Here is a 17,701-nt window from a genome sequence, read left to right as displayed (position 1 = left end):
GCTCTCCTTCCCTCAACAGCCTGTGGTCCTCCAGCTCAATCCTGTCACAGAGGGGCCAGGGTTACTGGGGGAAGTGGAAACCCAGCTCAAGACAAAACAGCAGCCATGCAGAGTGCCTGAGAGAGCACATGAATTCAACTGGGGGCTCTGGGCTTCTGGTAACTCGGGACACATGGGCACATTGTCACAAGAGGCTCGTGACGTCACAGTATAGGAGGGGAGAACAGTCCTCAGACTGGCTAGCTTTAGCACAAACACGGTCACTTCAATTAAGGAAAGTAGCTGTTCTCCACACACACACACACACACACACACACAATTAGCTCAATCAAGAAGCTAGTATGGGGTGAAGGGTAGACAGCATAATAGTTATGCAAAGAGATTCTCATGCCTGAGGCTCCAAAGTCCCAGGTTTAATTCCCCACACACACACCACCATAAACCAGAGCAGATAAAGTTTCTGCTTTATAAACTTTTCTTCAGCCACCAGGTTCCAGATGCTATCATGATGCCAACCTGATTTCCCTAGGCAGACGACCCCACAAGGTGTCCTGGAGCCCCACCTCCCCAGGCCCCTGCACCACTAGAGAAAGAGAGAGACAGTATGGGAGTATGGGAGTATGGATTGATCTGCCAACGCCCATGTTCAGCAGGGAAGCAATTACAGAAGCCAGACCTTCCACCTTCTGCATCCCATGATGATCCTGGGTCCATACTCCCAGAGGAATAAAGAACAGGAAAGCTATCCTTCAATAGCTATCCTATTCTTTATCTTACTCCTGTCCCAAGTTGCTCTGGCTCTCATGCTTGGAGAAGCTCACTCAATAACATGATGCTAGAATCAACTCTCAGTCTGAACTAAGTGCTCTAACAGGTTACATTGTGGGAGTCGGGTGATAGCACAGTGGGTTAAGCGCAAGTGGCACAAGGCGAAAGGACCGGCATAAGGATCCTGGTTCGAGCCCCCTGCTCCCCACCTGCAGAGGAGTCGCTTCACAGGCAGTGAAGCAGGTCTGCAGATGTCTCTCTTTCTCTCCCCGTCTTCCCCTCCTCTCTCCATTTCTCTCTGTCCTATCTATTAACGACGGCATCAATAACAACAATGAAAAACAACGGCAACAAAAAGGAAAATAAATAAATATAAAAATAATTTTAAAAAAGAAGTTACACTGCTTAGTTTTACCACTTAAAATTTTTTTTTTTTTATTACTGGGGAATTAATGTTTTACACTCAACAGTTAGTACAATAGTTTGTACATGCATAACATTCCCCAGTTTCCCATATAACAATACAACCCCCACTAGGTCCTCTGAATCCTTCTTGAACCTGTATTCTCCCCACCCACCCATCCCAGAGTCTTTTACTTTGGTGCAATACGCCAATTCCATTTCAGGTTCTACTTGTGTTTTCTTTTCTGATCTTGTTTTTCAACTTCTGCCTGAGAGTGAGACCATCCCATATTCATCCTTTTGTTTCTGACTTATTTCACTCAACATGATTTTTTCAAGGTCCATCCAAGATCGGCTGAAAACGGTGAAGTCACCATTTTTTACAGCTGAGTAGTATTCCATTGTGTATATAGAACACAACTTGCTCAGCCACTCATCTGTTGTTGGACACCTGGGTTGCTTCCAGGTTTTGGCTATTACAAATTGTGCTGCCAAGAACCTATGTGTACACAGATCTTTTTGGATGGATGTGTTGAGTTCCTTAGGATATATCCCCAGGAGGGGAATTGCAGGGTCATAGGGTAGGTCCATTTCTAGCCTTCTGAGAGTTCTCCAGACTGTTCTCCACAGAGGTTGGACCAATTGACATTCCCACCAGCAGTGTAGGAGGGTTCCTTTGATCCCACACCCTCTCCAGCATTTGCTGCTGCTACCTTTTCTGATGTATGACATTCTCACAGGAGTGAAGTGGTATCTCATTGTTGTCTTGATTTGCATTTCTCTGACAATCAGAGACTTGGAGCATTTTTTCATGTGTTTCTCGGCCTTTTGGATCTTTTTTGTAGTGAATATTCTGCCCATTCCCTCCCCCCATTTTTGGATGGGATTATTTGTTGTCTTGTTGTTGAGTTTGGCAAGCTTTTTATATATGTTGGTTATTAAACTCTTATCTGATGTATGGCATGTAAAGATCTTCTCCCATTCTGTGAGGGGTCTCGTTGTTTGGGTAGTGGTTTCTTTTGCTGTGAAGAAGCTTTTTAATTTGATGTAGTCCCATAAGTTTATGCTTGCCTTAGTCTTCTTTGTAATTGGATTCATTTCATTGAAGATATCTTTAAAATTTATGCGGAAAAGATTCTGCCAATATTTTCTTCTAAGTATCTGATAGTTTATGGTCTAACATCCAAGTCTTTGATCCACTTGGAATTTACTTTTGTATTTGGTGAAATACAGTGGTTTAATTTCATTCTTCTGCATGTTTCAACCCATTGTTTCCAACACCATATGTTGAAGAGACTCTGCTTTCCCCATTTAATAGTCTGAGCCCCTTTGTCAAAGATTAGATGTCCATAGGTGTGGGGAATTTTACCATTTTTAAAAAATATTTATTTCCCCTTTTGTTGCCCTTGTTTTTATTGCTGTAGTTATTATTGTTGTTATTACTGATGTTGTCATTGTTGGATAGGACAAAAAGAAATGGAGAGAGGAGGGGGAGACAGAGGGGAGAGAAAGATAGACACCTGCAGACCTGCTTCATCACTTGTGAGGCGACCCCCACCACAGGTGGGGAGCCGGGGGCTCAAAGTAGGATCGTTACGCCGGTCCTTGTTCTTTGCGCTACATGCCCTTAACCCGCTGCGCTACTGCCCGACTCCCAGTTTTACCATTTTTAAGTATATATTTATTTATTCCCTTTTGCTGCCCTTGTTCTCTTATTGTTGTAGTTATTGTTGTTGTTGTTGTATGGGACAGAGAGAAATGGAGAGAGATGGGGAAGACAGAGAAAGGAAGAGAAAGATAAGACACCTGAAGACCTGCTTGACCGCTTGTGAAGCAACTGCAGGTGGGGAGCTGGGGGCTCGAACCGGGATCCTTAAGCCGGTCCTTGCACCTTATGCCACTTGCGCTTAACCTGCTGTGCTACCACCCGACTCCCAGCTTTATAAAGCAGAAGCCAACCACAAAGGGTATCAAAGCAGGAGGCATAAACTATGAAGCCTGTCAGTCAGTTGTGATCCTCCGCATGGTTCTGGAAGTTCTGGATCCATACAGCCACTTATACTTGTTGGTATGGCATGGAGGCTGGCTTTGCACCACCACAAGCAAAGTTGAGAAGCTGCAGCAGAGATGGTCTAGCCATGAGGCCTAAAATACTCTCTGGCACTTCACAGAAAGCCTATCGTCTCTGTACTACAGGACATTAAAACTTTTAAAATTAATTAGTTACTTAATTTTGATCAGAGCACTGCTCAGCTCTGGCTTATGGTGGTATGGGGGATTGAACCAGTGATTTTGGAGCCTCAGGCATGAAAGTCTCTTTGTATAACCATTATGCTATCTACCTCCATGGGGCATTAAAACTTTAAAAAAAATTTTTCTTTTTTAAATTTTTTAAATTATCTTTTTTATTTATTGGATAGAGACAGCTAGAAATCGAGAGGGAAGGGGGTGACAGAGAAAGAGAGACAGAGAGACACCTGCAACACTGCTTCACCTCTTGCAAAGCATTCCCCCTGCAGGTAGGGACTGGGGGCTTCTACCTGGGTCCTTGTGCACTTAACCAGGTACGCCACCACCCAGCCCTGGCATTAAAACTTCTTTTTTTTTTTTTTCCTCCAGGGTTATTGCTGGGCTCGGTGCCTGCACCATGAATCCACTGCTCTTGGAGGCCATTTTTTCCCCTTTTGTTGCCCTTGTTGTTGTAGCCTTGTTGTGGTTATTATTATTGCCACTGTTGATGCTGTTTGTTGTTGGATAGGACAGAGAAAAATGGAGAGAGGAGAGGAAAACAGAGAGGGGGAGAGAAAGACAGACACTTGCAGACCTGCTTTACTACCTGTGAAGCGACTCCCCTGCAGGTGGGGAGCTGGGGCCTCGAACCAGGATCCTTACGCCGGTCCTTGTGCTTTGCGCCACATGTGCTTAACCCACTGCGCCACCGCCCGACCCCCACATTAAAACTTCTTAATGCAGCTTTAAGAGGACAGTGAAGGATGGATGAGTGAATGGATGGGGTGGGGGCATAGAGCTCTTTCAGGAAGGAGACTGAAACTACTTTTCTGCAGTGGATCTAAGGGTTAGGACTGACGCAGACACTTAAACAAGTGTGTTCAGGGGAAAGTTGGTGCTGAATGTTGTGGGCAAATGGCCAAATACACACAATACAGAAAAAGAGGAAAGGCCATCTGTCACATGTTAATGTGACACAAACAGAAAAAAGAAGCAGTCAGTAGGAAACACTTTGTACCCATATGCCCTGAATTCTGTCTGATTACAAACATGAATGAATTTCAAACATAAGCCCATCAGTGGATCTTAGACAAACAGAGCTAAAATCCAGACTAAAAGATGCAAGGGGCAGAGAGGAGAGCTTCTACAGCTTCCTGAGAGTATTCAGTTCCCTTTGCTGCCTGGCTCTAGTCTCTCAATGTTCACTCAGGTTTACAAAGCGCTTCTCTATCCTTCCCCTAGGAAGGCAGCAGCCAGTCAGCTTCTGCCAACTCCATTACCATTTCCTGCACAGCAGCAACAAGGCCTGCAGAGAGAGCCTGTCTGGGGGATCACTGCAGACACTGAATATTCATTCACCCGAGGTGCCACACACTACCAGACTAGAAACGGCTCCCTGGCCAGCAAGTGCATCAGTTAAGTCTCCGGAAAGCAGGTGAAAAGATACCAACCTTAAACTCTATGTCTGGGTGAATAATCAAGGGCAGATCTTCAGTTACCTCCCAGCCCAGGACCTCTGCTTCTATCAGATGGATTCCCATCCCCCTGGGAGGCTCCCACATGCCTGGGCTATTGCCTGCTCACCTGCGTGCCAGGACTCTGGGGTTCCCTCCCTGCTCCTCCCCGGTGCCTCAGGGCCTGACAGCTGCAACAGCAGAATGCAGCACCAACTACTTACTGACTTACTGAGCAGTGTGGCAGCAGCAGGGACACTTAAGGTCAAGTTCCCCAATTCAAATGGGAAAATGCCAAGATGACAGGCAACAACAGGGATCAAGGACAGATTCCTCCCTCATCCACATCACTGCTGCAAAGAGGAGGAGACAGACGGGCTGCTTTCCCGCTTTCCCCCAGCTCTGAGCCAGTCCCAGATTTGCAGGCTCCCCTTGAGTGCTGGTCCAGAGAGAGAAAGGCAAGGAGAAAGTCTAAAACAAGGGGATGCTTGGGAGCCAACTCCACCCAAGAGCAGACAAGAGTCTCCTGGAGACTCGGTCACAAACCCAGACAAAAGGCCAGCTGACGAAGTGCATTTCTCTTTCCTCTCATGGGCTCTCTTCAGTCCTTCTGCCCAATCACAGGCGTGAGCCCCACACCACCCCACCTCCACCAAGGTTGGTATGCAGAGGCTGCCAACGGGAGCTGGGCAGGACCAGCCTGGCCCACAGACTTCCAGGGCTGGTGCTGGAGGATAGGGGCAGTGTGTGGGGTGAGGGCTTGGTTCACCCATACCCTCTTGATCCTCTCTGAATGAAAGGGGCCATTCTTGGAGAGACTGAAAGGTCATGTCAGTGCCTATGAAGCTAGAGAATCTGAGAATATAGGGAAGGCCTATGTTCTCTGGGGCAAGGCTGAGAGGAACTTGGGGTGGGGACTGTGGGCTATCAGGCCTGCTGCAGAACAACCCACACGCACCACTCAGCCTATTCTCACCACGAGCTCCAGGGACACAGGGCAGTGTCCTCACTCAAAGGTGAGCAGATGTGCTCAGTCAGCTGCCCAAGGTCACACAGTTTCTCTGTCACAGAGCTAGGATGTGAGGCAGCTTTATTAATCGGATATAGTGCTTCAACATCCATAACTCTTTAGGTTACAGGATCCTTATTTTCCTTCAGTAAGGAAAAAAACAGATCCTCAGTAAGTGTTCCAAATAGAAACCTCACCTAACACTGGGTCTCCTCTCGAGACTTCACTACATAAAGGGTGAGCCACTCTGAAAAGCCAAGAATCTGCCTCAGTCTTGATATACTCCACCCTCAGTTATACCTGCTACCCTACTGGATCCCCAGTCTCTAGGATCAAGTATCCTTAAATTCTAGTGTTAGACCAGCAACAAACAGCTCACCTGAATAATGTGCTGCTTTGCTATATGCATGACCCAGATTTGAGCCTGGCCCCATTGTTGTTGCTGTGGTCTCAGTTTGACTGTCAGATGGCCTCTCTCCCCTCCCTTTTCCCCCTTTATTAGGGGGTGGGATTAATGGTATATAGTTGGCAGTAAAATGTAGTAGTTGGTACATGTGTAACATTTCTCATTTTTCCACATAACACCCTTACCCTCCACCTAGGTCCTCCTCTGCCATCATTTTCCGGGACCTGAACACTCTCCCCTGCCCCAGAAACTTTTACTTTGGTACAACACACCAACTCCAGTCCAAGTTCTGCTTTGTATTTTCCCTTCTGTTTTTAATTTTCAACTTCTGCCATGAGTGGAATCATCCCATATTCATTCTTCTCTTTCTGGCCTATCTAACTTAACACGATGCCTTCAAACTCTTCCAAGATGAGTTGAAGAAGGCAAAGTCACCATTTTTAGTAGCTGAGTAGTATTCCAGTGTATATAGACCACAACTTACTCAGCTACTCATCTGTTGTTGGAACTATCTCCCCGCTCCCCCCCCCCTTTTTTCTACCAGAGCACTGTTCAGCTGACTGAACCTGAGACTTTGGAGCCAGCCTCAGGCATGAGAGTCGCTTGCATAACCATTATGCTATCCACCCCCACCATCTCCCTTCCTTAACAGGCCTCCTGTAAGAATCGCTCCGCTGCTCATGCTCTACATTAGAACTCTACTCCCACACCCAGTATCTTTCTTACACTACCAGGGTGAGAGCCACACTGCCCTCAGCCACCACCAAATGCTCCTGGCCTGAGGAAGAGAAATCAGAACTCTCTGAGGGACCCGGAGACCTTCACAACTCTCGCAGAAACCCTGAGCCCATATTGCTGACAATTATTGACACCTATGGCCTTGGGCTCTGAGTCCTGAGCTGTTATTTTCTTTTTTTTTTTTAAATTTATTTCTTTGTTTCATTGGGGGGGGGATTTAATGTCTTACAGTCAACAGTAAATCCAATAGTTTGCACATGCATAACATTGCTCAGTTTTCCACATAACAATACAACCCCACTAGGTCCTCTCCCATCATGTTCCAGGACCTGAACTCTACCCCGCCCCAGCTGATATTTTCTTTTTTTTTTTTTTTAATTTTGAGTATATCTGATTTTTTTTTAATTTTTATAATTTTTTTATTTTTTATTTAAGAAAGGATTAATTAACAAAACCATAGGGTAGGAGGGGTACAACTCCACACAATTCCCACCGCCCAATCTCCATATCCCACCCCCTCCCCCGATAGCTTTCCCATTCTCTATCCCTCTGGGAGCATGGACCCAGGGTCATTGAGGGTTGCAGAAGGTAGAAGGTCTGGCTTCTGTAATTGCTTCCTCGCTGAACATGGGCGTTGACTGGTCGGTCCATACTCCCAGTCTGCCTCTCTCTTTCCCTAGTAGGATGGGTCTCTGGGGAAGCTGAGCTCCAGGACACATTGGTGGGGTCTTCAATCCAGGGAAGTCTGGCCGGCATCCTGATGACACCTGGAACCTGGTGAGGGTGATTTACTGGGTTCCTGTGGTCATTCTAGTCCTGTCTTGTTTCGGTCCGGGTGGTCTCCTTTGGTATTCCTAGTTGATCCCCCAGCTGATATTTTCTATAGATTCCCCAAGGCAGGCCACTTTGGCATTGGGAAACAGAATATCCCTGCTTCTAATATCAAACCTGTAATACAGCTAGACCTGGGAAGGGGATTTCATGTAGAAATTTATGAAGAGTGGTCATGAAGAAGAAAAGCAGCCACTCCCCTATCAAGCTGTGGTTCTGTGCTTTACAGAGTAGTGGAGGTCGGTATGAGAGGTCAGAGCCCTAAGATATTTTCATACTGCTCCCGAACCACTTACACATAGTTATGGATCCTTGGTTATGGTGGTGGGGTGGTAGGTTTCTCAGTCCCGTACTATCTTTAAAACCCTGAAATCAAAACTGACACAAATTCCCACACAGACAGACCAGAACATAGGAAGGCCAATCAGGAATTTGGTTAAGAAGCAATATCAAGGGAGTCGGGCTGTAGCGCAGCGGGTTAAGCGCAGGTGGCGCAAAGCACAAGGACCGGCGTAAGGATCCCTGTTCGAACCCTGGCTCCCCACCTGCAGGGGAGTCGCTTCACAGGCGGTGAAGCAGGTCTGCAGGTGTCTGTCTTTCTCTCCTCCTCTCTGTCTTCCCCTCCTCTCTCCATTTCTCTCTGTCCTATCCAACACGACGACGACAACAACAATAATAACTACAACAATAAAACAACAAGGGCAACAAAAGGGAATAAATAAATAAAATTAAAAAATAAATAAATAAAAGAAGCAATATCAAAGATAGTTCCAAACAGGTCAAGGGTAGATGGCATAATGGTTATACAAAGAGACTCTCATGCCTGAGCCTCCATAGTTACAGGTTCAGTCCCCCACACGACCATAAGCCAGAACTGAGCAGTGGTCTAGGGGAAAAAGAAAAAGTTCCAAACACATCACACTGAAACCATATTAACATAGGAAAAGTGGCCATATAAAATAGCAAATCAGGGTGGGGGGGATAGCATGATGGTTATGAAAAGAAACTATTACAACAATAAGGGCAACAAAAGGGAAAATAAATAATAATAATAGAGAAAAACTATCGTGCCTAAGATTATGAGGTCCCCAATTCAATCCCCCATGCCACCATAAGCCAGAGCTGAGCAGTGCTCTGGTAAAAAACAACAACAGCAAAAAAAAAAAAGTGAAATATCGGGAGTCAGACGGTAGCTCAGTGGGCATGTGGTGCAAAGCTTTAATAGGATCCTGGTTCGAGCTCCCGGCTCCCCACCTGTAGGGGAGTCACTTCACAGGCGGTGAAGCAGGTCTGCAGGTATCTATCTCTCTCTCCCTCTTTGTCTTCCCCTCCTATCTCCATTTCTCTCTGTCCTATCCAACAACGATGACATCAACAACAACAATAATAATGACTACAACAATAAATCAACAAGGGCAACAAAAGGGAATAAATAAATATTAAAAAAAGTGAAATATCAAATCACACACTTCTTTCAGTGATGAAGACAACTGCAATGCCAAAGAGGGAGTGAAGACCACTTCCCTGGCAACTAAAGGCTAAGCAGCCATCTTAACATCTTTAAATCACTTGCCCAAGTGGGTCTCTCAGTTCAGACCCTGGCTGTTACACTCATCTCATCCCCATTCCATGTTATCATGAACCAAGAAGCAAAACCAGTAGGCTTCACAGCAGAATGAATGACTGTTTCTCACCTTTTCTTCCAAAGTGATGGGCAGAGCCCCAGCCAGGGCACAGTGACATCTCCATCCAGGTTCAGCCATTCCAAAGAACCACTGCAGCCAACAGCCTCTCCCACCTGGAGAGCACAGGGAGTGAGGTTGCTGTCATCACCCGTGACCTGATCAAGCTTCTCCTCAAAAAGGACTAGTGGGGAGGTTGACAGCCACCTGAGAACACAGTGCTAACCTGTCTTCTCTGCCGCAGGACAGCAGCCTCTGCCGGGTGGTTGAATCGAAACCTCTGTGCCTTCCCCAGGGTTATGACAGCTCCTATGGCAGATAGGAGAGAAATCTGTCAACGGCTCTTGTTCAGAGCGCCCATACTATGCAGGGCGTTATTCTGTGACACAAAGTCCTGCCTTCAACAACCTGGAAAGTTAGTAAGGTTCGTGTTTATTGACATTGCACACAGCACATGTATTCTTTATAAATCTTCCTTAGACCTTTACTTGTTAATAAAGAGAAAGGGAGAGTGTGGAAGGAGGACCATAGTATTACTCTGACACATGCGATGCCAGGGACTGATCTCAGGACCTCATGCCTCAACAGTCTAGTGCTTAATTAATTGAATGACTAGGAGATGTTCCAGCCCTCTAAAGAAAGTAAGATGAGTTCCAGGTGGAACAATCAGGGAAGCTTTTATGGAAGTGGGGGATTTATGCCCAGCCCATAGCGGGGACAGAATTTGAAGAGTGGGAATTGAGCGGTAGTGCAGCAGGTTAAGCTCATGTGGCGCAAAGCGCAAGGACTGGCGAAAGGATTCCGGTTTGAGTCCCCGGCTCCCCACCTACAGGGGAGTCGCTTCATAGGCGGTGAAGCAGGTCTGCAGGTGTCTATCCTTCTCTCCCCGTCTTCCCCATCTCTCTCCATTTCTCTCTGTCCTATCTAATAACAATGACAACAATAACTACAACAATAAAAGACAACAAGGGCAACAAAGGGGAAAATAAATAAATAAAATAAAAATTGAAGAGTAATGTGGTGACGTAGTGGATAAAGCATTGGGCTCTCAAGTGTGAGAACTCCAGAGAGTCCAATCCCCGGCAGTACATGTACCAGAGTGATGTCTGTTTTTTTCTCTCTCTCCTCCTATCTTCCTTATAAATACATAAATAAAATCTTTTGGGAGTCGGGTGGTGGTGCACCTGGTTGAGCACACATATTACAGTGCGCAAGGAGCCAGGTTCAAGTCCCCGGTCCCCACCTGCAGGGGGAAAGCCTCACAAGTGGTTAAGCAGGTGTCGACAAGTGTCTCTCTCCCTCTCTATAATCACTTTCCCTCTCAATTTCTGGCTGTGTCTATCAATAAATTAAAATTTTTTTTTAAATAAAGTGTTTACTCAGTGTCAAGAACACTACATGAATCAGTTCATTCTCAACAATCCTATTATCCCATTGTACAGATGAGTAAACTGGAGCTGAGAAACATGCCCAAGAACACAGAGCTAACAAACACAGGTACAAATTTCAGGCATATAGTCTATGCTGATATCCTGGAGTTGGAACATCTTCGCTTATAGGAAGAGGACCATTAAAAAATTATGGGTGGGCATAATAACTTAAAGATTATGTAAAAATACTTTTGTGCCTGAGGCTTCAAAGATCTAGGTTCAATCCCCCATACCACCATAGCCAGAGCTGAGCAGAGCTTTGGTTTCTGTGTATCTACCTCATTAAAATAATTAAAATGGGGGGTCAGGCAGAAGCGCAGTGGGTTAAGTGCACATGGCGCAAAGTGCACAGACCGGCATATGGACCCCGGTTCGAGCCCCCGGCTCCACACCTGCAGGGTGTTGCTTTATAAGCAGGTCTGCAGGTGTCTGTCTTTCTCTCCCACTCTGTCTTCCCCTCCTCTCTCAATTTCTCTCTGTCCTATTAAACAACAACAACAGCAATAACAACAATGACAATAATAGCAAGGGCAAAATAACAAAAATGGGGGGAGGAATGGCCTCCAGGAGCAGCGGATTCATAATGTAGGCACTAAGGCCCAGCAATAACCTTGGAGGCAAAAAAAAAGGGGGGGGAGGACTCAGGGCTAGTTGGTGGTGCACCTGATTAAGCACACACCTTACAATGCTCAAGGTCCTAGGTTTGAGCCCCTCGTCCCCACCTGCATGGGGGAAATTTCACAAGTGGTGAAGCAGGGCTGCAGGTGTCTTTCTCTCTCCCTCCCTACCCCCCTCTCAATTTCTATCTCTATCCAGTAATAAAAAATTAAAATAAAATAATTAAAACAAATACAGTATATTAAAAAAAACCATTGCTTTGCTTGTTAAACTTTTTTCCCTTTTGTTGCCCTGGTTGTTTTATTGTTGTTGTGGTTATTGTTGTTGTTGATGTTTTGCTGGATAGGACAGAGAGAACTTGAGAGAGGAGGGGAAGACAGAGAGGGGAAGAGAAAAATAGATATCTGCAGATCTGCTTCACCACTTGTGTAGCAACCCCCACCCCCACAGGTGGGGAGCTGGGGGCTCGAACTGGGATCCTTACACCGGTCCTTGCCCTTTGCACCATGTGCGTTTAACCTACTGCAGTGGTGCAGGTGTGAGCAGTGGATTTGCCCTGCAGGCACTAAGTACCATGATAATTCCCCAACCCTGTTAAAGTTTTTTTTTTTATTGTCACCAGAGTTATCATGGTACTTAGTGCCTGCAGGACAAATCCACTGCTCCACTAGTCATGATGCTCACTCTGTACAGGTGAGGACTGGGGGCTTGAACCTAGGTCCTTGAATATGGTAACATGTATGCTCAACCACCACCCAACCCTTGGAAAGGAAGAGGATGTTAAGAGAAAACCTTTGGTGGTCCTAAGTTTGGCCCCTGGCATCCCATGTGCCAGAATGATGCTCTGATTCTCCAGAATAAAATATAAATAAATAAATAAATAAATAAATAAATAAAAAGGAAAAATTCCGATCTCTGGAGGCAGAGTCTAGTGCTCCATCCTTAAGCTCTCTGGCCTTGTTCACCTCTCACCCTGACACAGACAAGGTGGCAACAGTCCTACCTTGGGTCAGACGGCAGGAGGCAGTGATCTCCCGGCCATTGACTATGCAGCGGGCGCCCCGGGTAGGCCGCAAGATGACTACCCCACAGGCACTGGTGATAGTGCAATGGTCTCTCTCAATCCATTGACCCTGTAGGACTACAAAAGCAGTGGGGGTCACTCAGGTGGATGGTGACAGCTCAGGGAAACACTTTCTCCCTTCTATATTGGAATCTACCTGTGGAAGCTCTCACATCATAAGAGCCATCAACTAAAGCTAGCCATCCTCCCACTAGGTGGGTATCCTCTAATTATGTCCCAGACCACAACCTAGAAACTAAGAGCAGAAGCCCCCTTCCGTGCATCCATGAGTCCTTCCTCTCAGAGAGTCCAGGCCCCTCTGTAGAAACCTGACGAGGACCTGCCGCAAAGCATCAGAACCATGTGCTGTCACTTACCAATGTCCTGTTCCTGGTCTGAGTCGATCCTTCCTATTTTTGTTATCCCCTCCTGAAGGGAAAAGTAAAATCACTTACATAAGAATGCCCTGCCCTCAAAGAGAGTCCACATATTGGATGTCAATTCTACCTTCCCATCCCACTCCAGCCTTTCCTGCACCACTTCTCAATGTGGCCCTGGGCTCCTCTGCCTACTCTGTATGCTCTGCAGCCTGGGAGTCCCTGAGAAGGTGAGTCCCTGAGATAGTGTGTGTGTGGGGAGGGGGTGGCAAAAACAACGTATGACAGGCAGCAGCAGCACTCTTCAAAGCCCAACAAATCTCGACGAACTCTTTCTGTCCCATAGCCTAAAGTTAGGGCAAACCAATGGCTAGTGGCCAGATTACCTAGTCTGAGGAAGTGGGCACACAAGTACACCTTTCCCCCAAGGGGCTGAGGCTAGTGTGGCCCAGTCAGTCACAAAGAGACACACGTGTATGAAGACAAGGAAGCACAGGATTTTTACCTTTCTGTTCCGCAGATGAAGCTTAACAGACACCATAGTCTAAGAGGGGGGAAAGCACAAATAGGAGAAAAGCACATCTAGAATCAAAAAGGGATGGAAGAGAGTACAAGAGAGGAGAAGAAAACCAGTTAGTATAAATGAATCACTGTGTTAGTAGAAAACAAGGCCTCCGGCCCTTGCATTTAATAGTTTTGTTTAAGACCACATAGTTCATTTTGGGGAAGGCATGGCAACAGACAGGCTGGTTTTAAGATATATATTTATCATTGGTCGAATAACCATTAAGTTACAGGCATTGTGCTGAGTGCTTCATAGGCACCTTTCAAAGAATCCTTCAGTAACCCCAAATGTAATCCCCTCTTATCTATGAGGAGGAACCTGGTGCTCACAGGAGGACAGGATACAGAAGGTGTCCATAGAATAAATATGGAGGAAAGCTCTGGCTAGAATTCAGGTCGCTGTGGTCTGGGAGGTGGCGCAGTGATAAAGCTCTAGACTCTCAAGCATGAGGTCCTGAGTTCGATCCCCGGCAGCACATGTGCCAGAGTGATGTCTGGTTCCTTCTCTTTCCTCCTATCTTTCTCATTAACAAATAAAATCTTAAAAAAAAAAAGAAAGAAAGAGTTCAGGTCGCTGTGATTCCCAAACCCATGCATTTTCTTTCTTCTTGTAGCTTTATTTATTTTAGTGATACCAGACACACACACACACACACACACACACACACACACACACACACACACACACGAGAAAGAGAGAGAGAAAGACACTACAGTACTGATCAACTCTGGCTTATGGTGGTGCCAGGGGTCAGAGATTGAACCTGGGACTTTATGGCCTCAGGTGTGAAAGTCTAGTACATAATCACTCTGCTATCTCCCCAGGCTATGATCAGGCATTTTTAGCCTCACCACTTCCCTAAGAAATGATGTTTTCAAAGTAACCCTAGAGTTTACCACTCCAGACTTCCGTGACAGTGACCTGTACCTGCAGATCCCCCCCAAACAGCTTGGGAGAAGGAAGAGTATTGGGAATAAAGAATGAGGTTGTGGTCTCACTGTGGCTGCCTCATTGTGCACAGAAGCCTCTTTAGTGATCAGCACCTGAGGATTAGAGGAGCTAGTTCTACAAACACTGCGAATAAAATCAAAGTAAAAGGGTAAAGACCCTTCCTGGGGGCTCAGGATCAGTCCTCATGAGGAGGTACTTTCCCCCCAAGAGAACAGGCCACAGCATATCACAACTCCTAGATCTGTAGAACAAAAGCTACCAACGAAATGATGCCACCTCAGATAATAAGGACTGAGTTGGCACCTGTGCCTCCATCCCCTCACACCTCTTATTTGGGAGAGTTCTTAGCACATAGGTAACTGTGAGGGTGACATCCAGGGCATCAGTTGCCTGTGTTCTACCCACCCCTTTCTACCCAAGGAGCTTTCCTGAGGTAACCTATGGAAAATAGCTTTTAGAGGCTATTCCTGTGGACTAGCTCTTGTCTGCAACCAAATTAGCACAGCACATGAAAATGCAGAAAATCTTGGGCAATTACTGGTATACCACTACCTACACCAGAATCTACACAAGTAAAAAAGGGGGACAGATGAGTACATGAAGTGCAGAGATTAGAAGCAGACTGAAATCCCTTCACCAGGTTCACAGGAAACAGACCACAGAGGGTTACCGCTCTTGGGGCTCACTGAGGCAGCATGGGAGATATGAGATGCCACACCAGGTAAGGTCTGTACTCTCCACAGCTAAGAGTCCATCTAAAAATGGGCCTTTCAACCCTCTGCTGCTATCGCTTGGTTCCCGTAGTTCCATCCACTCACCCCACAGTCAGGCATAGGTCAGTTCTCAAATACTGACCATTTTAACCAATTTGGTCTCTTTGGACCTCCAATCTCTCCCTGTGGTTCTAATAAAGGATAGTTTGTTTTTTTTTTTTTTGAATTTACATCATGTAACATTATATCTGCTTGAGGCATTTTCTAATTTATGCTCTTGTCTCAGAGGCTCAGTCTCTGACAACTTCCCTGAGGGCTTATCCTAAAAGCACAGACTTTCCAAATAAGATGAGCTTTGCTAAAATTTCACAACCATACGCAGTGCTGCATTAGAGCTTAATTTCTCCAGGGATAACAGTGGCATTAAGTATCCCCCACAATCTCTCTGTTCCTCTTAAATGTCAGCAGGGGCTAATCAGCAGAATGAGGATTGAAATTTCAATGAGCATAGGGATGGTGGCAATATTAAGCTCTGCCACGCATAGGGACCATCTTCCCACAGTGGGACAAACATGGCATGAGGACAGGATATAAGACTATCTGCTGTGGCTAGAAACCCTTAAGCTGCTTCATTTAGAAATGAAGACGTGGCTTGAGGCAGACATAGAACCAGGGGAGCTTCAGCTCTTAGAATTCTTCCCCCTCAAGCTTTTTTTGGGCTTCCCATATCTACTACTTCTGACTTTTCTTCTTTGACTAGTCTAGTGATGTCTGAGAAGGAGCAGGTGCACTTTCTACTGACTTGGGGGTGGCATGAAATGCAAGTACAGGAAAGACACTGTTTGATGCCCCCTCCCCCATGCCCAAGAAAGCCACCAGTAAGCAGCCTGTGTTTGTAGAGCTCAGCTGCACCCATGGTATTGCCAGGTGAGGTTCACACCTCCACAACTGCAATCTGGTGCCTGAGGAAGCCAGAAAAGAACTGTAAGCAGTAACACTCTTCCTTTCAAATGAAGAGGTTACGGCATGGAGAATAAAAGTAAGTTACATAAGAACAACAGTAGCAGGAGTTGAAAAGCAAGTAAGTGTTCTGATTTCCAGTCCCTGCTCTATTCACATAAAGGTAAAGAGAATCAAAATTGGCCTGGTTTCCTGAGGGTAGATAAGCCAGCAGCTTATGGCTGCTGCCCCTAATTATTTCAAAAGTCCTTGACCTCGGGGGCCAGCAGCTCTGGAAGCAAGCCTGCTCACCTTGAGGTGGTAGAGCACAACACCTGTGCTAAGCATATCATCCTCCAAAACCATGAGGTGTGGCAGACTGGAGTCAATTAACACCCCAGCCTTCCTCCCATTGATGTCTACTCTGTAATGCTCCATGAGGGCCTTCCACTCGTTCCACTTCTGGGTCCAGTCTTTAGTCAGCTGATTTATCTGCAGAGACAGAGAGGGTGGGCTTAGGCACTCAGCACAGGGAACAGACTAAAGGTCAGCTGTTACCTGACCTGCTTCTTTGGGACATCCTTTCTCACCAGGATTATTCAAATCCCCTCACATGCCCTAGCACCACCTCTGTGAGCTCTATTTTCTAAGTGTGCTTCAGTAAGCAAGTGTCATTTTTATAAATAGAATATCCCTCAGTAATTGTTATTTCTGAAGTGTTCTGTGACAAGCATGTATTTTTATAACTAGAAAAAATGCTATTTTGGAAATTTGACTATGCTACTAGACAGATATGCATACCTTTCATGAACTAGCACTTCTTTCCCAACATGCAGGACCGTGAACTGCAACATGGCTCTAATACTCACAAGACACCGAAAGGAATATAGAAATATAGATATAATGTAGATAATATATAATATAGATAGAATGTAAATATAGATAGAAAAACTTTATGAAGCTGGTCTGAAAAACCTTAGGAAGATAGTAACCTGCAGGTTGAATGCTGGCGAAATGACTATAGTGTTGCATTTTCAAGCATGGGGTTTATTCTTTTGTTTTAACTGCCTTTCTCTCTCTGATATTAAAAAGTCACGTTGGGGAGGCAAAGGCCACCCACCTCTTTGCTAACAAACTATCAGTCCAGAAAAAAAATAAACCAAGAAGCTAATAAATCCCCTATACACATCTTTTGATCCAAAACAGAGTTTAAGTTTCCTGATTTATATAGTTCCAGCATGATAATTTTTGCATTGAAAAGTTCAAGTCATAATCACTTCTTCCCCTCAGATATTTCCATTTCACTCAAATGTTATTTATTATACTTAACCATCCCCTACATGTGTTTTCAATTAGGCTGCAAGCAATACTGAGGACAGTAGCTTTTTTCTATTTCCTTTTTTTTAAACTACAGTTTTATTTTATTATTTTTAAAAGATTTTATTTATTTATGAGAAAGATAGGAGGAGAAAGAACCAGACAACACTCTGGCACATGTGCTGCCAGGGATTGAACTCGGGACCTCA

General features: G+C 45.5%; 1 protein-coding gene across 5 annotated transcripts in view; it reads right to left on the bottom strand.

Moving 5' to 3' along the window:
• Nucleotides 1–17,701, bottom strand: part of STARD9 (StAR related lipid transfer domain containing 9) — a 146,629-nt gene that overhangs the window by 28,425 nt on the left and 100,503 nt on the right. For 4 of the 5 annotated variants that reach the window (XR_009545267.1, XM_016192738.2, XM_060174467.1 and 1 more), the window contains 5 exons: nucleotides 16,488–16,667; nucleotides 13,008–13,059; nucleotides 12,571–12,708; nucleotides 9,746–9,828; nucleotides 9,532–9,635 (listed from right to left, as the gene is read on the bottom strand). Coding sequence is in view for 4 of the 5 variants with exons in the window: in XM_016192738.2 (XP_016048224.2) it covers nucleotides 9,532–9,635; nucleotides 9,746–9,828; nucleotides 12,571–12,708; nucleotides 13,008–13,059; nucleotides 16,488–16,667 (557 nt within the window). In the remaining variant the exon portion in view is untranslated. Of the gene's footprint in view, nucleotides 1–9,531; nucleotides 9,636–9,745; nucleotides 9,829–12,570; nucleotides 12,709–13,007; nucleotides 13,060–13,512; nucleotides 13,590–16,487; nucleotides 16,668–17,701 lie in introns of those variants that run through there. The other variant, XM_060174469.1, reaches the window with a different exon arrangement.

The sequence above is a fragment of the Erinaceus europaeus genome, chromosome 16 (assembly GCF_950295315.1).
Source record: "Erinaceus europaeus chromosome 16, mEriEur2.1, whole genome shotgun sequence".
Classification (NCBI taxonomy): domain Eukaryota; kingdom Metazoa; phylum Chordata; class Mammalia; order Eulipotyphla; family Erinaceidae; genus Erinaceus; species Erinaceus europaeus.
The sequence above is the reverse complement of the archived record's forward strand: the minus strand, read 5'-3'. Positions and strand labels throughout refer to the sequence as shown.